Source organism: Callithrix jacchus, chromosome 9 (genome assembly GCF_049354715.1).
Source record: "Callithrix jacchus isolate 240 chromosome 9, calJac240_pri, whole genome shotgun sequence".
Classification (NCBI taxonomy): domain Eukaryota; kingdom Metazoa; phylum Chordata; class Mammalia; order Primates; family Cebidae; genus Callithrix; species Callithrix jacchus.
Genome location: NC_133510.1, coordinates 114644022 through 114664041, shown reverse-complemented (window position 1 = coordinate 114664041; position 20020 = coordinate 114644022). Strand labels below are relative to the sequence as shown.

The 20020-nt window shown below is 48.5% G+C and overlaps 1 protein-coding gene and 1 pseudogene across 1 annotated transcript in view; both read right to left on the bottom strand.

Annotated features, from left to right (window-relative positions):
• The window catches only part of ALDH2 (aldehyde dehydrogenase 2 family member), a 40500-nt gene that overhangs the window by 5804 nt on the left and 14676 nt on the right, over positions 1–20020 (bottom strand). Inside the window, exons 4-11 of the mRNA XM_035257660.3 lie at positions 18185–18264; positions 14180–14291; positions 13564–13692; positions 12702–12815; positions 11929–12031; positions 11343–11527; positions 5115–5279; positions 2754–2911 (exon numbers count right to left, since the gene is read on the bottom strand). Of these exons, the coding sequence (XP_035113551.1) occupies positions 2754–2911; positions 5115–5279; positions 11343–11527; positions 11929–12031; positions 12702–12815; positions 13564–13692; positions 14180–14291; positions 18185–18264 (1046 nt within the window). The remainder of the gene's footprint in view (positions 1–2753; positions 2912–5114; positions 5280–11342; positions 11528–11928; positions 12032–12701; positions 12816–13563; positions 13693–14179; positions 14292–18184; positions 18265–20020) is intronic.
• On the bottom strand, positions 1352–1903 carry LOC108593225 (U6 snRNA-associated Sm-like protein LSm6 pseudogene; annotated as a pseudogene).

The window sequence follows — 20020 nt, the reverse complement described above, 5'->3', positions numbered from 1 at the left end:
AAAATTATTAAATTTTATTTAAATTTAAAATTCATACATTTTATTTTATTTATTTTTGAGACGGAGTCTTGCTCTGTCGCCAGGCTGGAGTGCAGTGGTGTAATCTTGGCTCACTGCAACCTCTGCCTCCCAGGTTCAAGCGATTCTCCTTGCCTTAGCCTCCTGAATAGCTGGGATTATAGGCGCCTGCCACCATACCCAGCTAATTTTTGTATTTTTAGTAGAGATGGAGTTTCACCATATTGGTCAGGCTGGTCTCAATCTCCTGACCTCGTGATCCACCTGCCATAGCCTACCAAAGTGCTGGGATTATAGGTGTGGGCCACCACACCCACCCTAAAATTCATCATTTTAAAGTATACAATCACTAGTTTATAGCATATTCATAGTGTTGTACAACCATCACCACTGTCTACTTGCAGAATATTTCTGTAAGGCCGATAGCCTTGCTAAGAGCGAGATGAACAACACCGACCCCTCTCTATGCCTGATAACAGTTTATCAGGCAGAACACATTACTCAGCATCTGGCTCCTCCATGCGGGCTCCCCTCGCCCACTTCTGTATTCTGCCCCCAGGTCTATATTCAGCACTAGATTAGGTACTCTCAGCACCAAGCTGTGCATTTGAACCTCAGCACTAAACTGTGCACTCTCAGCACTAAAGTATACAGCTGAACCTGTGAAAAATGAAGAAATCCCGCCAAGCCTTACCCAATGGCAGCCCACCCCATGCATCCTAGGCCAGCCCCCCTCTAACCCCCATAAAACCCCCTGCCCTGAGAAGTCAAGCACGACTTCTCTGGTCCCCTTTCCTTAGGACCACAGAACCTCGCCCGCGAGATAGATAAATTGGCATCTGATTGTTCTTATACTGGCCTCAGTTTCCTCATTTTAAACTTGGCAGTAACCATTACAATTTCTATCACACCAAAAGAAGCCCTAAGCCCAGGAAGCAGGCACTCTCCATTCCTCCCTCCCCCAGCTTCTGGCAGCCACTAATGTACTTTCTGTCTACGGTTTCACCTATTCTAGATATTTATGATACTGTAAATGTAGTATGTGGCCTTTAGTGCCTTCTGGGTTTTGTTTTTTTTTTTGAGATGGAATCTCACTCTGTTGCCCAGGCTGGAGTACAATGGTGTAATCTCGGCTCACTGCAACCTTCGCTTCCTGGGTTCAAGTGATTCTCCTGCCTCAGCCTCCAAAGTAGCTGGGACTACAGGCACTTACCACCATGCCCAGCTAATTTTTTGTTTGTTTGTTTTGTTTTTAATTCTTTTAGCATTCTGTACACTGACAAGAGGTAAAAGAAAATGACCAAAACTTAAATGTAAAAGAACACTTCACAATTAAATCCACAATTGTAAACATTTATCTTACTCACATGTCAGTGAAAAATCACCAATTATTATAAAAACAGGACAAATTACATCACAAAAGAAGCAAAAATTAGAAAAAGGATTCATAAAAAAATATATCCAACTATGAAAAGTGTTGCTCTCTTGGTGTCTTCTCATCCTTCTCTTCTGTGCACTGATGTATAACACATTGTTTCCTTGGATAAATGCGTCCCCATACTTATTCTTCAGTTGTCCATTTACATATTCCTCTGTCTGCTCCAGGGCTGTATTCATGTAGCATCTAGGCAAGCCGCGACCCCTCGATAATCCACTCCAGAATTTAATTTTACCACAACTGGTCGTCTGATGATTTGCTTTAAGAAGTCACTAGGGGTTTGCTTCCGAAGACTCATTTTAACAATCCTTGATTGTTAAACCATTTTCCATAATGAGTATACCATTTTCCATTCCCATCAGCAACATAAGAGGGTTCTAATTTCTCCACATCCTTACCAATACTTTGTTTTTTAAAAATATAGCCCAGCCTCGGCAACATAGTGAGATCTCATTTCTACAAAAAAAAATATTTTTTTTTAGTTGGCCAGATGTGGTAGTGTATACCTGTGGTCCCAGCTACTTGGGAGGCAGAGATGGGAGGATTGCTTCAGCCCAGGAGTTCAAGGCTGCAGTGAGCTGTAATTGCACCCCACAGCACTCCAGCCTGGGTGACAGAACAAGACTCTAGCTCAAAAAATAAAACTAGGCCAGGTGCAGTGGCCTGTAATCCCAACACTTTGGGAGGCTGAGACCGTTGAATCACAATGTTGGGAGTTAGACCAGCCTGGCCAAGAAGGTGAAACCCTGTCTCTACTAAAAATACAAAAATTAGCTGGGCATGGTGGCAGGCACCTGTAATCCTAGCTACTCAGGAGGCTGAGGCAGGAGAATTGCTTAAACCCAGGAGGCAGAGGTTGCAGTGAGCCAAGATTGCACCACTGCACTCTAACCTGGGCGACAGAGCAAGACTCTGTCGCAAAAAAAAAAAAAAAAACTATAAAATAAATAAATAATAAAAATATAGCCATCCTAGTGGGTATGAAGCAGGGGCTAAGCCTTTAGGATCGGTGTCACAATCATGGCTGCCTCTGCTCTGGTCTCCTGCCCTGAGGCAGCTGGGGAGGAGCCCTGCCACCCAGCTGCCTGCCAAAGACAGGTGCCGGGCTTTTGCACCGCAGAGAAGCTTGATCCCCCAGAGGTGACGTAGCAGGAACTCTCAAATTGATACCACACCCTGACCCAGGAGAAACTGAGTCCAGCGCCCCAAATTCTGGGATGGTGACCACTGGATTCCTAAAGGCCCTGGCTTTCAGGAATTTCTGTTGGGTTGTGAAGGGCTGCTGGGAGGCTCTTACCACACGGTGCCTGCCTGGAGGGCCTGGGACAGGTAATTGGCCTTGTCCAAGTCCTTTGTGAAGACAGCCGCAGCCAGCCCGTACGTGGAATTGTTGGCTCTCCCGACAACTTCCTCCATGGTCTTGAACTTCAGAATCTGCATCACTGGCCCGAAGATCTGGAGTGAGAGAGCAGAGTAGGGGGGTACGTCAACACGGAGGCACCTGCCGTCGAGCTCTCACAGAATGGAACAGATGATTCCAGGCGGAGGATGAACCCCCAGCCATGTTCTAACAGTTCCAGGGAAGACAATAGCCATCAAGTCCAGCAGAATGCAGAGGGAAGGAAGCTAACAGGGGCCAACTTCCTCCTGTGGGCCCCAGGCTTTACATACAGTTTCTCATTTCTAAATAATCCTGCCAGGTATGAGTTATTCACACATGACATGTAGATTTACTGTCAAATAGTTTAAGTTGGCTGGGCGTGGTGGCTCATGCCTGTAATCCCAGCACTTTGGGAAGCCAAGGTGGGAGTATTACTTGAGTCTAGGAATTCAAGTCCAGCCTGGCAAACCTGCTCAAACTGTGTGGTAAGAGCCTCCCAGCAGCCCTTCACAACCCAACAGAGATTCCTGAAAGCCAGGGCCTTTGGGAATCCAGTGGTCACCATCCCAGAATTTGGGGAGCTGGACTCAGTTTCTTCTGGGTCAGGGTGTGGTGTCAGTTTGAGAGTTCCTGCTACCTCACCTCTGGGGGATCAAGCTTCTCTGCCATGCAAAGTGAGACCTCGTCTTTACTAAAAAAAAAAAAAAAAAAATTTGGCTGGGCACAGTGGCTCACCCCTGAACCCAGCATTTTGGGAGGCTGAGGCGGGTGGATCACCTAAAGTCAGGAGTTCAAGACCAGTCTGGCCAACATGTTGAAACCCTGTCTCTACTAAAAATACAAAAAATTAGCTGAGTGTGGTGGTGCACACCTGTAATCCCATCTACTCTGGAGGCTGAGGCAGGAGAATAGCTTGAACCCAAGAGGTAGAGGTTGCAGTGAGCCATATTCCAGTATTCCAGTCTGGGTGACAGAGCGAGACTGTCTCCAAAAAAAAAAAACTGGGAGTCTGCCTCGGACACCCAAAGTACTGGCCCACAGAAAGATGGCCTAAGATATTCTGTAAACAGAAGGGAAGCTTGGGGCCAGGGGCAGTGGCTCATGCCTGTAATCCCAGCACTTTGGGAGGCTGAGGTAGGTGGATCATGAGGTCAGAAGTTAAAAAAAAATTTTTTTTTTGAGACTAAGTCTCACTCTGTCTCCTAAGCTGGAATACAGAGGTGCAATCTCAGCACACTGAAACCTCTGCCTCCTGGGTTCAAGCAATTCTCCTGCCTCAGCCCCTACTAATAGCTGGGATCACAGGCAAGCGCCACCACGTCCAGCTAATTTTTGTATTTTTAGTAGAGATGCAGTTTCACCAAGTTGACCAGGCTGGTCTCGAACTCCTGACCTCAGGTGATCTACCCGCCTCAGACTCCCAAAGTGCTGGGATTACAGGGGTGAGACACTGCACCCAGCCTCTACTAAAAAATTTTTAAAACATTAGCCAGGCCAGGAGGCTAAGGTAGAAGAATCACTTGAACCTGGGAGGCGGAGGTTACAGTGAGCCGAGATCGCGCCACTGCACTCCAGCCTGGGCGACAGAGCGAGACTCTGTTTAAAAAAAAAAAAAATTAGGGCTGGGCACAGTGGCTCATGCCTGTAATCCCAGCACTTTGGGAGGCCAAGGAGGGCGGATCACGAGGTCAAGAGATCGAGACCATCCTGGTCAACATGGTGAAATCCCGTCTCTACTAAAAATACAAAAAATTAGCTGGGCATGGTGGTGCGTTCCTATAATCCCAGCTACTCAGGAGGCTGAGGCAGGAGTAACAAGAGCAAAACTCCGTCTCAAAAAAAAAAAAGTAGCCAGACATGGTGGTAAGCACCTGTAGTCTCAGCTACTCAGGGGGCTGAGGTGGGAGAATCACTTGAGCCCAGGAATTGAAAGCTCTAAGGACCCATGATCACCCCACTGCACTCCAGCCTAGGTAACACAGCAAGACCCTGAATTAAAAAAAAAATAGGCCATGGGAAGGAGCAGGCAATGTCATTCCTAGACTCCTGGCTCTCAGGGCCAGGATACAAGGGGAACACAGATGATTTCCCAGACAGAGGGTATAAGCTGAAGAGGAGCGATAAGATCAGATGCATGCCATGAATCACTTGTTCTGGGCATAACTCATGATCTGGCCCCAAGACAGCAGATGGGTGACAGTGGCAGGATGCCAGACTGAATTGTTTACCTCTCCTTCTGCCAAGAACGTTCCCAGAGCACTAGCCCCAGGTGCTCACCTCCTCCTTGGCGATGGTCATGCCATCCTGCACATCTCCAAACACAGTGGGCTGGATAAAGTAGCCACGGTCGGCAGCAACGCCCCCACCACACAGCAGCTTTGCCCCTTCTTGTTTCCCAGAGTTAATGTAGCCGAGGATCTTCTTGAACTGAGTTTCATCCACCTGTGGGAGAAGGAGCCCAGAGTTATGGAGATGTCAGATTCAGACCCTCTCCTAGGCTTCAGGCTTAGAATTACGCAGGCAACCAGACAACTGGGAAATGGACCAAGGTCATGAGTAAGCAAAACTGGAAGAGGAAACACACAGGGCCATTATCAGAAAACACAAAAAAGGCCCAGCTTCCTCAGCCCATCAAAGAAATGCACATCACATCCATTTTTTACTTTTCAATTATTAGATTAGCACCACCTCCCAGGATCAAGGGATCCCCCAACCTCAGCCTCCCAAATAGCTGGGACTATAGCCACACACCACTATGCTGGGCTGATTTTTGTATTTTTAGTAGAGATGGGGTTTTGCCTTGTTGCCCAGGCTTGGGGAAGATTTTGTAAAGGCAAAAGATAGAAATAATTCTAAGTATAAATCAGCAGAGGGGTTGGTTAAAATTATTATGCAATATATCCTGTCATCACTAAATGATCTGTGAACTAACTGACAGAGAAAGATGGCCCAAAATAGGGCCGGGCGTGGTGGCTCAAGCCTGTAATCCCAGCACTTTGGGAGTCCAAGGAGGGCGGATCACGAGGTCAAGAGATCGAGACCATCCTAGTCAACATGGTGAAACTCTGTCTCTACTAAAAATACAAAAAATTAGCTGGGCATGGTGGCACGTGCCTGTAATCCCAGCTACTCAGGAGGCTGAGGCAGGAGAATTGCCTAAACCCAGGAGGCGGAGGTTGTGGTGAGCCGAGATCACGCCATTGCACTCCAGCCTGGGTAACAAGAGCGAAACTCCGTCTCAAAAAAAAAAAAAGATGGCCCAAAATATTCTGTAAAAAGAAGGAAAGATAGCTGAGTGTGGTGGTTTACGCCTGTAATCCCAGCACTTCGGGAGGCTGAGGCCGGCAGATTACCTGAGGTCAGGAATTCGAGACCAGCCTGACTGACATGGAAAAACCTCGTCTCTATAAAAACAAACAAAAAATATTTAAATTTTTTAAAAAAAGAAGGAAAGCTTGGGCTGGGCATGATGTCTCACACCTGTAATCCCAGCACTTTGGGAGCCCAAGGTGGGTGGATCATGAGGTCAAGAGTTCAAGACCAGCCCAGCCAACATGGTGAAACCCCATCTCTGCTAAGAATATAAAAATTAGGCCGGGCATAGTGGCTCAAGCCTGTAATCCCAGCACTTTGGGAGGCCGAGGTGGGTGGATCACAAGGTCAAGAGATCGAGACCATCCTGGTCAACATGGTGAAACCCCGTCTCTACTAAAAATACAAAAAATTAGCTGGGCATGATGGTGCATGCCTGTAATCCCAGCTACTCAGGAGGCTGAGGCAGGAGAATTGCCTGAACCCAGGAGGCGGAGGTTGTGGTGAGCCGAGATCGTGCCATGGCACTCCAGCCTCGGTAACAAGAGCAAAACTCCATCTCAAAAAAAAAAAAAAATTAGCCAGATGCGGTGGTGCATGACTATAGTCCCAGCTATTTGGGAGGCTGAGGCAGGAGAATCGTTTGAACCCAGGAGATAGAGGTTGCAGTGAGCCGAGACTGTGTCACTGCATTCCAGCTAGGGCAATAGAGTGAGACTTCATCTCAAGAAAAAAAAAAAGAAGGAAAGCTTGTAGAACAATATGCACTATATCTCCTTTTTGGGGTGGGGTAAGGGTGACAGAGTCTCACTCTATTGCCCAGGCTGAAGAGCAGTGGCACAATCACAGCTCACTGCAACCTCAAACTCCCTGGGCTCAGCTGATCTCACCTCAGTCTCCCGAGTAGCTGGGACCACAGGTGCTTAGCCCACACCTGGCTAATTTTTATATTTTTAGTAGAGATGGTGTTTTGCTATGTTGCCTAGGCTAGTCTCCAACTCCTGGGCTCAAGTGTTTAGTCCACCTTGGCCTCAAAAGTGTTAGGATTGCAGGGGTGACCCACCACACCAAGCCTATTTTTTTTTTGAGACAGAGTCTTGCTCTGTTGCCCAGGCTGGAGTGCAGTGGTGCAATCTCGTTTCATTGCAACCTCCGCCTCCTGGGTTCAAGCAATTCTCCTGCCTCCGCCTCCAAAGTAGCTGGGCCTACAGGCATGTGCCACCATGCCTGGCTAATTTTTTTTGTATTTTTAGTAGAGACGGGGTTTCACCATGTTGATCAGGCTGGTCTCGAACTCCTGCCCTGATGATCCGCCCTCCTCAGTCTCCCAAAGTGGTGGGATTATAGGCGTGAGTCACCACACCTGGCCCACCCAGCCTATTTTTAAAAAATAAACATACAACAACATAACTGTGTGTGCATGTGTGCTTCCCTATGGTGAATTTTAAAAATGAAAGAGAGTCTTATTTTTTACATTAAACACCTTTTTTTTAAAGAGTCAGGGTCTCACTCCGTCACTCAGACAACAGTGCAGTAGTGTAATCACTGCTCACTGCAGCCTCAACCTCCTGGGCTCCCATCTCAGCCTCCCAAGTAGCTGAGAGTATAGTCACACATCATCATGTCTGGCTAATATTTTTTTGCTTTTTTAAATTTTATTTTTAATTTTTTAAACTTATTTATATATTTATAGACAGAGTTTTGCCCTTGTTGCCCAGGCTGGAGTGCACTGGCATGATTTTGGCTCACCACAATCTCTGCGTCCCGGGTTCAAGTGATTCTCCTGCCTCAGTCTCCTGAGTAGCTGGGATTACAGGCATGCACCACCATGCCCGGCTAATTTTGTATTTTTAGTAGAGACAGGGTTTCTCCATGTTGGTTAGGCTGGTCTTGAACTTCCGACCTCAGGTGATCTGACTGCCTCGGCCTCCCAAAGTGCTGGGATTACAGGCATGAGCCACCGCTCCCGGCTAATTTTTTTTTTTTTGAGATGAAATTTCACTCTGTCGACCAGGCTGGAGCGCAGTCGCGTGATCTCCGCTCACCACAACCTCTGCCTCAGGTTTAAGTGATTCTCCTGCTTCAGCCTCCCCAGTAGCTGGGATTACAGGTGGCTGCCACCATGCCCACCTGTAATTTTTGTATTTTTAGTAGAGACAAGGTTTCACCACATTGGCCAGGCTGGTCATGATTTGCTTTTTTTTAAGTAGAGAAGAGGTCTTGCTGTAGTGCCCAGGCTGATCTTGAAATCCTGGGCTCAAGAGCTCCTCCTGCTTTGGCTTCCCAAACTGTTGTGGTTACAGATGTGAGCTGCCACACATAGCTTAAACACTTTCTCATTAAATTTTTTCAATCAAGTTTATATTACCTTAATAATTAGCCACAAAGAGAAATGAGACAAAAAGAAATGTTAGGACGGGCACAGTGGCCCACGCCTGTAATCTCAGCATTTTGGGAGGCTGAGGCGGTGGATTACCTGAGGTCAGGAGTTCGAGACCAGCCTGATCAACATGGTGAAACCCCGTCTCTACTAAAAATACAAAAATTAGCAGGGCATGGAGGCGGGCACCTGTAGTCCTAGCTACTCAGGAGTCTGAGGCAGGAGAATTGCTTGAACCCGGGAGGCTGCAGTGGGCCAAGATGGTACCACTGCACTGCAGCCTGGGTGACAGAATGAGATTCCTTCTCAAAAGAAAGAAAGAAATGTTAGTGTTCCTAGCTGCACTATTCACAGTAACCAAAAGGTGGAAACAACCCAAGTGTCCGTCAACAGATTAATGGAAAATTTAAAATGTGGTCTGTCTACACAATAGAATACTACTTGGCCTTTTATATTCTGATACATTCTTGTTACAACATGGATGAACCTTGAAAACATGCTAGGTGGAAGAAGACAGACATAAAGAACCATGGAGTGTAGGATTCCATTTGTATAAAATGTCTACAGTAGATAAATCTATAAGCAGAACATAGATTGGTGGCTGCCTGGGCCTGGTGCGGGGAGGAATGGGGAGTGACTGCTAATGGGTACAGGGTATTTTGGGGAGATGATGACAATATTATAGAATTAGTGGTGATGGTTGCACAATGTGTGAATATATTAAAAATCACTAAATTGTATACTAAAGTGGTGCATTTTATGCTACGTGAATTGTATCTCATTAAAGCTATTAAAGATAGAGATCTTGGAGGCCAGGCATGGTAGCTCACACCTGCAATCCCAGGACTTTGGGAGGCTGAGGTAGGAGGATCACTTGAGCCCATGAATTCAAGACCAGCCTGGGTAACACAGTGAGACCCCATCTCTACAAAAAAACATGAATATTGGCCAGGCACACGGTGGCTCATGCCTGTAATCCCAGCACTTTGGGAGGCCAAGGAAGGTAGATCATGAGGTCAGGAGTTAGAGAAAAGCCTGGCCAATATGGTGAAACCTTGTCTCTACTAAAAATACAAAAATCAGTGGTCATGGTGGCATGCACCTGTAGTCCCAGCTACTCGGGAGGCTGAGGCAGGAGAATCACTTGAACCCGGAAGGCAGGGGTTGCAGTGAGCTAAGATTGCACCACTGCACTCCAGCATGGGCAATAAAGCAAGACTCCATCTCAAAAAAAAAAAAAAAAATGTGGTGACGTGTGCCTATAGTCCTGTAGTCCCAGCTACTTGGGAGGTCGAGGCAGGATTACTTGAGACCAGAAAGCCATCATCACACCACTGCATTCCAGCCTGGGCAATAGAAAAAGATCCTGTCTCCAAAAAAATCAAGGAGGGAGATGTTGGGCACATAACTGTGTCCCATGGCAAGGCCAGTCCATCCTCAGACATGGCCATGGCTCCTCACTGAGGAACCGGAAATGCAAACTGCCAAAAGAAACAAGCCAATCTGAGAAGGCTACCTACTGTATGATTCCTATAAGACAATCTGGAAAAGGCAAAACTATAGACACAATAAAAAGATCAGTGGTTGCCAGGGCTCAGGGGAGGAAGGAAGGGATGGATAGGTGGAGGACAGGGGGTTTCAGGGCATGAATCTATTTGTATAATACTGGAATGGTGGGTAAATATCATGATACATTTGTCTAAGCCCATAGTAAGCACAACACAAAAAATGACCCTGAGGCCAGGAACAGTGGCTCACGCCTGTAATCCTAGCACTTTGGGAGGCCGAGGCAGGCAGATTGCCTGAGGTCAGGAGTTCAAAACCAGCATGGGCATAGTAAAACCCTGTCTCTACTAAAATACAAAAAATTAGCCAGCTGTGGTAGTGCTCACCTGTAGTCCCAGCTACTCAGGAGGCTGAGGCACAAGAATTGCTTGAACCCAGGAGGTGTGAGCCAAGATCGCGCCACTGCACTCCAATCTGGGAGACAGAGCAAGACTCTGTCTCCATTAAAAAAAAAAAAGACACACACACAAAAAGTGATCCCAAATGTACACTACAGACCTAGGTTAATAATAAGATACCAGTATTGGCTCATCAGTACTAACGGATGGACTACGCTCATGCAGGATATGAATATAAGGGGGAACTGGGGGAGGAGGGAGGTGCAGAGGAATATATAGGTACCCTCTGTATGTTCAGCTCAATTTTTCTATAAACCCAAAGCTGCTCAAAAGTAAAATACAGGCTGGGTGCAGTGGTTCATGTCTGTAATCCCAGCACTTTGGGAGGCCAAGGCGGGAGGACTGTTTGAGCCCAGGAGTTAGAGGTTGCAGTGAGGTATGATTACACCACTGCACTCTAGCCTGGGCAACAAAGTGAGGCTTTATCTCTAAAAAATAAGCAGGTAAATAAATTCAAACAGCTCAAAACATGAAGTGAAATCAAGACCCTACACACTACCCATACCATGGCTCTCAGACACCACAGTTCACAGAGCTATGTATCTTCTGGTGGATGTATTTCTACTGATGACCAAGGTCTGGGAAACACACACTCCCTTTTGCATACACTCTTGGTATTTGTTACATATGTGCAATTTCCACATAACAGCCACCCTGTGTATAAGGCAGGGCAGGCCCCGGGATGGGGAAATGGAGGCTGAGGGAAGTAACACAGCTTCCCAGGGGCACACAGCTGCTGCACGGCAGAGCTGAGACCTGAACCGAGTTCCACCTGACCCAAGCCTGATGCCCTCTCTGCTTCTCATGCTGGCTCTGGACACCCAGACCCTGCTGCACTGCCCGGCTCACCTGTGGCCCCTGCTCGGTCTTACTGTCAAAGGGGTTCCCGACCACCCGAGACTTGGCCCGGGCAACGCTCCGATCCACAAACTCATCGTAGATATCCTCTTGCACGAAGGTCCGGGAGCCGGCACAGCAGCACTGGCCCTGGTTGAAGAACAGGGCAAAGTGGGCCTGCTCCACCGCCCAGTCCACTGTAGGAAGCAGGCAGGGGACAGAAAAGTGACAGTGAGAAGAGGAGGAGGACCCTGGCCCTGGTGGCCATCCTCCCAAAGGAGCCCTGTCAGGGTTGGTGCCTGCTGGGTGCCAGAGACAGATACAGGGAGAAGAGGAACGATCTGGGAGCCTACCACCCACCAGGACAAAGGGCCTGATGGTGGCAAGTGGATGAGTCAGACAGCAGGGGCGTGGCTTGGCCTGATGATGCAGAGAGGAGCCAGGGAGAGGCTGGGGACAGGCTGAGGCTAGGCCACATGGGCTAGCACTGGCATCTTATCCTGAGGACTGAGAGACAGCAATGCCACTGGGCACTGGGGTGACAGGATTGGGCAGAACTACAGCACAGGTGGCCAACCTTCCCCAGACAGAAACTCACTGTCGGCATCTGACATGATGATATTGGGGCTCTTCCCCCCTAGCTCCAGGGTCACTCTCTTGAGGTTGCTACTCCCGGCAGCTACCTGGATTAGGCGGCCAGTCTGTGGGGACACAGACAGGAAGGAGCTCTCAGTGTGGGGAGAAAAGAGCCCAGCGCTCTAGAGACACAGAACAGGGACCCCATGCCTTGAGTGAGCAACTGGACCACAAGAGACCTAGAGAATTTCACCAAGTAGACATTCACTTTTTTTTAGGGGGAGAGCGGGGGGGCCGGGCCTCGCTCTGTCACCCAGGCTGGAGTGCAGTGGCGTGATCTCAGCTCACTGCAGCCTTGACCTCTCAGGCTCTGGCAATCCTCCTGCCTCAGCCTTCTAAGTAGGTGGGGCCCAATGCACATGCCACCACACAGGGCTAATTTTTAACCACAATGGCAGTCCTGGTCAAGGAGTCTGACCTGGCCAGGGTGATTTGATTTGGGGCAGGCGGTCAGCTTTGGGCTATGTGGAGCCTGGCCGGGCCTGGCCTCCTTATCCACATGGGACACCGGCCCCTCCCAAGGGCAGCTAGTGTGACAACCAGACCACGAAGGGCTCAACCCTGCCCCACCCCTCCTGGTACCTACAAGTTCCTCGCCTGAGCTCTGTAGAGGCAAGTCCTGGAGGAAGAGACCTCCACTTGACACCCAGAAGCTCATCTTGAGCGTGTCGTCCACTGAGGACAGGGGGAGCTTGGGCCAAGGAGGTTGCAAGCTTGAGGCCAGGTTCATCTTACCTCGGTGGAGCCTGTGAATGCCACTTTGTCCACATCCTCATGGGAGGCAATAGCAGCCCCAGCAGTAGGGCCAAATCCAGGAACAATGTTAACCACACCAGGGGGAAAGCCGGCCTGTGAGCAAACAGCCAGGGGACATTGGGAGTCACCCTCCTGTTCAGAAGGGCCCGACCAGGGAAGACGCATCCTTTCTCAGAGAGGGTGGGACAGTCTTCCAAGGACACATGAGTACAGAAGCCAATTTTATGGGGCACCACATGGGAATTCCTAATGGAACAGAGAAGGAGCCAGTTCCCTGGGGTTCCCTGTGTCTTTGCCCTTCCCCTGACAGCATTCACTTAGAACAATAGTGGGTTTTGTTTGTTTTTTGAGATAGAGTCTCTCTGGCACCCAGGCTGGAATGCAGTGGTGCAATCATAGCTCACTGCAGCCTCAAACTCCTGGGGTCAAGTGATCCTCCTGCCTCAAACTCCCAAGTAGTTGCGACTACAGGTGCATGCCACCACACCCAGCTGATTCTTAATTTTTTGTGGAGATGGGGTCTTGCTATGTTGCCCAGGCTGGTCTCAAACTCCTGGGCTCAAGCAATCCTCCTGCCTTGGCCTCCCAAAGTGTTGGGATTATAGGCGTGAGTCACCAAGCCTGGCCTAGAGCAATATTTTTAATTCCTCAAAGGGGATCTTACAGTGAAGTCCAGTGTGAAAAACAGGTAAGAGGGAGCCACTCTGGTTCACATGATGATGGGGAGGCGCTCCACAAACACCCCTCCCTGTTTAAGGACCCCTGAGACCCTCCTTAGAACTCCTTTAGAACAAGCCTCAACAAGAGCATTTAGAGGTTAAGACTGGGACAAGTCACGCACCTCCTTGATCAGGTTGGCCACATAGAGGGCGGTAAGGGGTGTCTGCTCAGCTACCTTCATCACAACCACGTTTCCAGTCGCCAAGGCTGGGCCCAGCTTCCACGCTTGCATCAGAAGTGGAAAATTCCACTGCAACAAACAACAGCTGCCCTCAAAATCCAAGCTTCCTCAGCTAACTACACCAGGTACCAGAAGGTGGCACACCCAGAGGGCAGAAGCAGCACCAACTTTCTGAACCCTGCATGTCCTCCCCTAACTCCATCCATCTTGGTTTGAAGATGGATGGACGAGGCTGGTGGTGCTTGAGGATGACAGAGACTCACATTTATTCATGCTTTTATGTCCTAATTATCACCTCCCTAAGACAGGCACTATGTTCATTTCCACTTTCCAGATGGGGAAACTGATTTTTGGGGGATAAGTAACTTGCCCAAGGTTATAGAATTCACCAGTGGCAGGGCTCAGACTCAAACCGGGTTGGCTTTGTCAGAGTCCATCTTCTTACCCACCACCCAGGCTGCCTTCTGACACCACCCTCAGAACCTCTGTAATGAGCCTGGCAAAGACTGCCAAATCTCAGGGTGCCCTGAAGAACTTCCAGGGAGGCTGGGCTCACCGGAATGATCTGCCCACACACCCCCACAGGTTCATGGCGGGTGTAGCTGAAGAAGTCTCCATCAATAGGAATGGTTTTCCCGTGGTACTTATCAGCCCATCCGGCATAATACCTTTGAAAAAAGAAACATTCAAGCTTAAATCAGTGATTGTCAGGGACCCCTGCAAACCCTGGCAGAAAGAGAAGACTCAAACTGGTCCAGCTGGGTCTTTCTGATAACTGCCCTTGCTTTTGGCTTATTTAGAGAAAGATAAATGACTGCTAGTGTCACGATAATCTACTCTAGGTAGCTAAACCCTAAACCTCAGAATCACCTGGGGTGCTTGTAAAAAACACCAGATCCTAAGTGGACTTAGGAGTCCACTTCCAGTCTACTCAATTCCACTCTCTGGGGCTCATGCCCAGGAATTAAAACTTTTTTCTTTCTTTTTTTTTTACGAAACAGGGTCTTGGTGGGCGTGGTGGCTCACGCCTTTAATCCCAGCACTTTGGGAGGCTGAGGTGGGCAGATCACAAGATCAGGAGTTCAAGACTAGTCTGGCCAATACGGTGAAACTCTCCCCCTATTAAAAAATGCAAAAATTAGCCAGGCATGGTGGTATGTGCCTGTAGTCCTAGCTACTCTGAGGGCTGAGGCAGAAGAATCGCTTGAACCTGGGAGGTGGAGGTTGCAGTGAGCAGAGATCTCACCGCTACACTCCAGTCCAGCCTGGGTGACAGAGCGAGACTCCATCTCAAAAATAAGAAAAGATACAGGGTCTTGCTCAGTTGCCCAGGCTGGAGTGCGGTGGCACAATCACAACTCACTGTAGCCTTGACTTCCTGGGCTCAAATGATCCTACTACCTTAGCCTTCTCAGTAGCTGAGACTACAGGCACATGTCACCATGCCTGGCTAATGTTTTTAAATTTTTTTGTAGAGATGGGAGTCTCCTTATGTTGCCCACTCTTGGGCTCAAGCAGTCCTCTTCTTGCCTTGACCTCCCAAAGTCCTGAGATTACAGGCATGAGCTATTAGCATCTGGCTAGTGACCTGCGTTTGAACACGGGTTTGTGACCCTGGAAGAAAGCTAGCCACGGGGTTGCCAATCTATGCAAGTCCAGGCACTGCAGCTTCCCTACCCCAGATCTACACAAACACAGTCTACATGACCGTGTTTGCAAGCCCCAGAACAGTTATTTCATCAGCACAAAAGCAAAATGCCAAAATTTAGGCAGGCGTATGGCTCCAACTGAGATGTACCAGGCTGCTCTCTCTAGGGTGTCCTTGCAGAAGAGTTTCTCAGCTTGGCACTGCTGACATTTAGGGCTGGAGAATTTTTTGTTGTGGGACTGTCCTGGGTGCCGTATGATGTTGAGTGGCATCTCTGACCTCTACCCACTAGATGCCAGTAGTACCCTTCCCTCGCAGTCAAGGCTGCCAAAAACATCTCTGGACACTGCCCAGTGTCCCCGGGTAGGCGTGATTGCCCCAAATGTGTGTCCCTGTTGTGAAGGATACCTACTGTTTTCTTGTCCAACCTTTACTCTTCTGGCACCGCTTCCTCCCCACCACCTCTGTTTATATGTCATAGGGAGACAAGCCATTATGTACACAAATGATCTATCCACCCCTGGCCACAGCTGGCCAGGCTCAAGGCCAGCCCCTCAGGGTCCTCCCCCAGGAATATGGCATTACAACTAAAAGATGACAGCTTAGCCTGGCTGTAATCAGGCTTGGAGATGCAAGCCCAGGTGGTGTGGGCTGCCAAGTCTCAACATAAAAACTGACCCTCAAACCAGTGTAGCTGAGGGGAATGAAGCAAGCAGGGAGGTGAGTGAGACCCAATGGTCTTTTACATTAGAGACCCCTGGACTCTATTGTCTAAGTTGGGATCAGTGAATTTATTTATTTATTTATTTTGAGATGGAGTCTTGCTCTGTCACCCAGACTGGAGTGCAAATGGCATGATCTTGGTTCAATGCAACCTCTGCTTCCTGGGTTCAAGCAATTCTCGTGCTTCAGCCTCCCGAGTAGCTAGGATTACAGGTATGCGCCACAACTGCCTAGTTAATTTTTGCATCTTTAATAGAGATGGGGTTTCACCATGTGGTCTTGGACCCCTGACCTCAAATGATTCACCCGCCTCAGCCTCCCAAATTGCTGGGATTACAAGTGTGAGCCACTGTGCCTGGCCTCAGTGAATTTCTGGCAGCTGCAACATAAAGGCTCTAACAGAGCTCTTGGTCATTGAAATGTTCATGATTGCTGGGCATGGTGACTCATGCCTGTAATCCCAGCACTTTGGGAGACCAAGGTGGGAGGACTGCTTAAGCCCAAGAGTCCAAAACTAGCCTGGGCTTAAGCCCAAGAGTCCAAAACTAGCAAGACCCTCCATCTCTACAAAAAATTTAAAAAGTAGCCAGGCATGGTAATGCACGTCTGTGGTCTCAGCTACTCAGGTGACTGAGGTGGGAGGACTGCTTGAGCCCAGGAGTTCAAGGCTGCAGTGAGCTATGATTGCACCACTGCACTCTAGCCTGGGAAACAGAGGGAGATCCTGCCTCAAAAAAATTTTTTTAATATCAATCAGTCAATAAAACATTTATGATTAAACAAAACCCAGAGCTAGTAAAAGGAGGAAATAATAAAGACTGAAACAGAGATAGATGAAAGAGAATACTTCCTCAATAGACAAACAGTAAAATCAACAAAACTAAAAGTTTGGTTCTTTGAAAACATTCATGAGGTTGGGTGTGGCCCACGCCTGTAATCCCAGCACTCTGGGAGGCCGAGGCGATGGGGATCACAAGGTCAAGAGATCAAGACCATCCTGACCAACATGGTAAAACCCCATCTCTACTAAAAAATAACAAAATTAGCTGGGCGTGGAGGTGTGTGCCTGGAGTCCCAGCTACTCGGGAAGCTGAGGCAGAAGAATCGCTTGAACCTGGGAGGCGGAGGTTGCAGTGTGCCAGGATCGTGTCTGGCACGAAAGCGAGACTGTGTCTCAAAAAACAAAAGAAAACATTCATAAAATGGACAAACCTTTAGCTAGACTAAGAAACAGACAGAAAAAACAAATAACTAAAAGTGGTGGAGACATCACTACAGATGTTACAGAGATAAAAAGGATTACAAGAGAATACTGCGAACAATCATACACCAACAAATTAGATAACCTTGAAAAAATGGACATGTTCCAAGTAACACAGAAAGTACCAAAAGTGACTCAAGAAGAAAGAGAAAACATTTATGACTAAGCCACAATTTGTGATATTGAGGGATTTTCCCATGAGCTAGAGTCTAAATGGAGTAGGTGTCTCCAACTCCTGTGATCCTTTCCAATTTTTGTAATTTTTGTTTGTTTGTGTTTGTTTGTTTTGAGACAGAGTCTCGCTCTATTGCCTAGGCTGGAGTGCAGTGGCATGACCTTGGCTTACTGCAACTTCCGTACCACAGGCGTGAGCCACCATGCCCTGCTAATTTTTGTATTTTTAGTACAGACAGGGTTTCACCATGTTGGCCAGGCTGGTCTCAAACTCTTGTTTTTTTTTTTTTTTGAGACGGAGTTTCGCTTTTGTTACCCAGGCTGGAGTGCAATGGCACGATCTCAGCTCACCACACCTCCACCTCCTGGGTTCAGGCAATTCTCCTGCCTCAGCCTCCTGAGTAGCTGGAATTACAGGCACGCGCCACAATGTGCAGCTAATTTTTGTCTTTTTTAGTGGAGATGGGGTTTCACCTTGTTGACCAGGATGGTCTCAATCTCTTGACCTCGTGATCCACCCGCCTCGGCCTCCCAAAGTGCTGGGATTACAGGCTTGAGACACTGCATCTGGCCTGGTCTCAAACTCTTGACCTCTTGATGTAATCCGCCTGGCTCAGCCTCCCAAAGTACTGGGATTATAGACATGAGATAACGTGCCAGCCCCTTTTGAATTTTTGTGATTTAATTTTTACCTCCTAACAACATTGCTTCCCCTTTTCCAGCCAGAACAAAGAACAGGAAAGCGAAGCCCGTACCTGAGACATTTGAGGACCATGTCCAAATCCACCAGGTAGGAGATGACATAGGGCTTGCCATTGTCCAGGGTCTCCAAGGCCTGAGAAAAGAACAAGGTCAGTAGAGACATGGGTGCAGGAATGAGAGGAAAATAAAGGCTGACAGACAGTGGCAAGGCTGGGACTGAGAAAGGCTGGTGCAAGCCCACGGTGAGAGTCCCCTTTGTGCCACCAACTGTCACTGGCATTTCTAGACTATTGCCATGGTCTCTCCAAAGGCAGGGAGGAGGAGGAAGCGGGCCAGGCAGGATGAGGCACCAACTTCTCACTCAGTCATTTCACAAATATACTATTTTAGCATCTGCTCTCTGCCAGATCCAGGTGCTGGGATAGAGACCAGAGTGGAGCTTACAGAGCAAAGAGACCATGCATAATGACACAAGTCCTCAGTCACACATGTTAAGAATGCTAGAGGCTGAGCACAGTGACTCACACCTACAACCCCAGCACTTTGGGAGACCAAAGCAGGTGGGTCACTTGAGGTCAGGTGTTCGAGACCAGCCTGGCCAACAGGGTGAAACCCTGACTCTATTGAAAATACAAAATTAGCTGGGCATGTTGGTACACACCTGTAATCCCAGCTACTGGGGAGGCTGAGGCAGGCAAACTGCTTGAACTCGGGGGGCAGAGGTTGCAGTGAGCCAAGATCGTGCCACTACACTCCAGCTTGGGTGAAGAGCGAGACGCCATCTCAAAAAAAATAAAAGAATGCTAGCACAGGGAGTCAGGCTACCCAGCCCTGTCTAGAAATATCAGCCAGAGATGAACCCTTTAGGCTAGAACCTGAAGGATATGTAGGGGGCAACTGGGCAAAGGAGATGGTATGGATGGTGATGGGCAAAGAGCATCCCAGGCAGGTGCAAGCCCTGATGCTCAAAGAGGCTTGGCAGTCAAGCATGCGAGCACAAGCTCAGCAGCACATGCGAATATGAGGACCACAGTCCAGCATGACTCAGACAATGGAACCAGAACAGGCTGGGTTGTTTTTTTCTTGAGACAGGATCTCACTCTGTCACCCAAGCTGGAGTGCAGTGGCGCCATCACAGCTCACTGCAGCCTTGAACTCCTGGGCTCAAGCAATCCTCCTGCCTCAGCCTCCCAAGCAGCTAGAACTACAGGCATGTGCCACCATACCCAGCAAGTTTTTTAACTTTTTGTAGAGATGAGGTCTCTCCATGGTCTTACAAACCATGTTGAGGATTTTATCCTAAGGATACCACATGCCATGCAGAGCATAAGAGCGGAGTGCCATGGTATAATCTGTCTTCTGGAAGGTTCACTCTGATTGCTGTGTGCAGAATTGATTGGGGCTGGGAGGAGATTGCCTCCTGGTTTCTTCTCCTCTTACGGCCAGGGGGAAGGCCTGCCATGGAGGGGCCCAGGGACAGTTGTCCATTCCCAGGGGTCTCTCTCCCTGACACAGCTACTCTCCCCTCCCCCACATCCTTCTTGCTTAGCCAAATCCGCCACTTCAAAGGAGACACTGAGGATGGGCACAGTGGCTCATGCCTGTAATCCCAGCACTTTGGGAGGCCAAGGTGGGCTGATCATTTGAGGTCAGGAGTTCAAGACCAGCCTGACCAACATGGTAAAACCCCATCTCTACTAAAAATACAAAAAATTTAGCCAGGCATGGTGGTGCATGCCTGTAGTCCCAACTACTTGGAAGGCTGAGGCAGGAGAATTGCTTGAACCCAGAAGGCAGAGGTTGCTGTGAGCCAAGATCATGCCACTGCACTCCAGGCTGGGCAACAGAATGAGACTCTGTCTCAAAAACAAAACAAAACAAAGGAGATA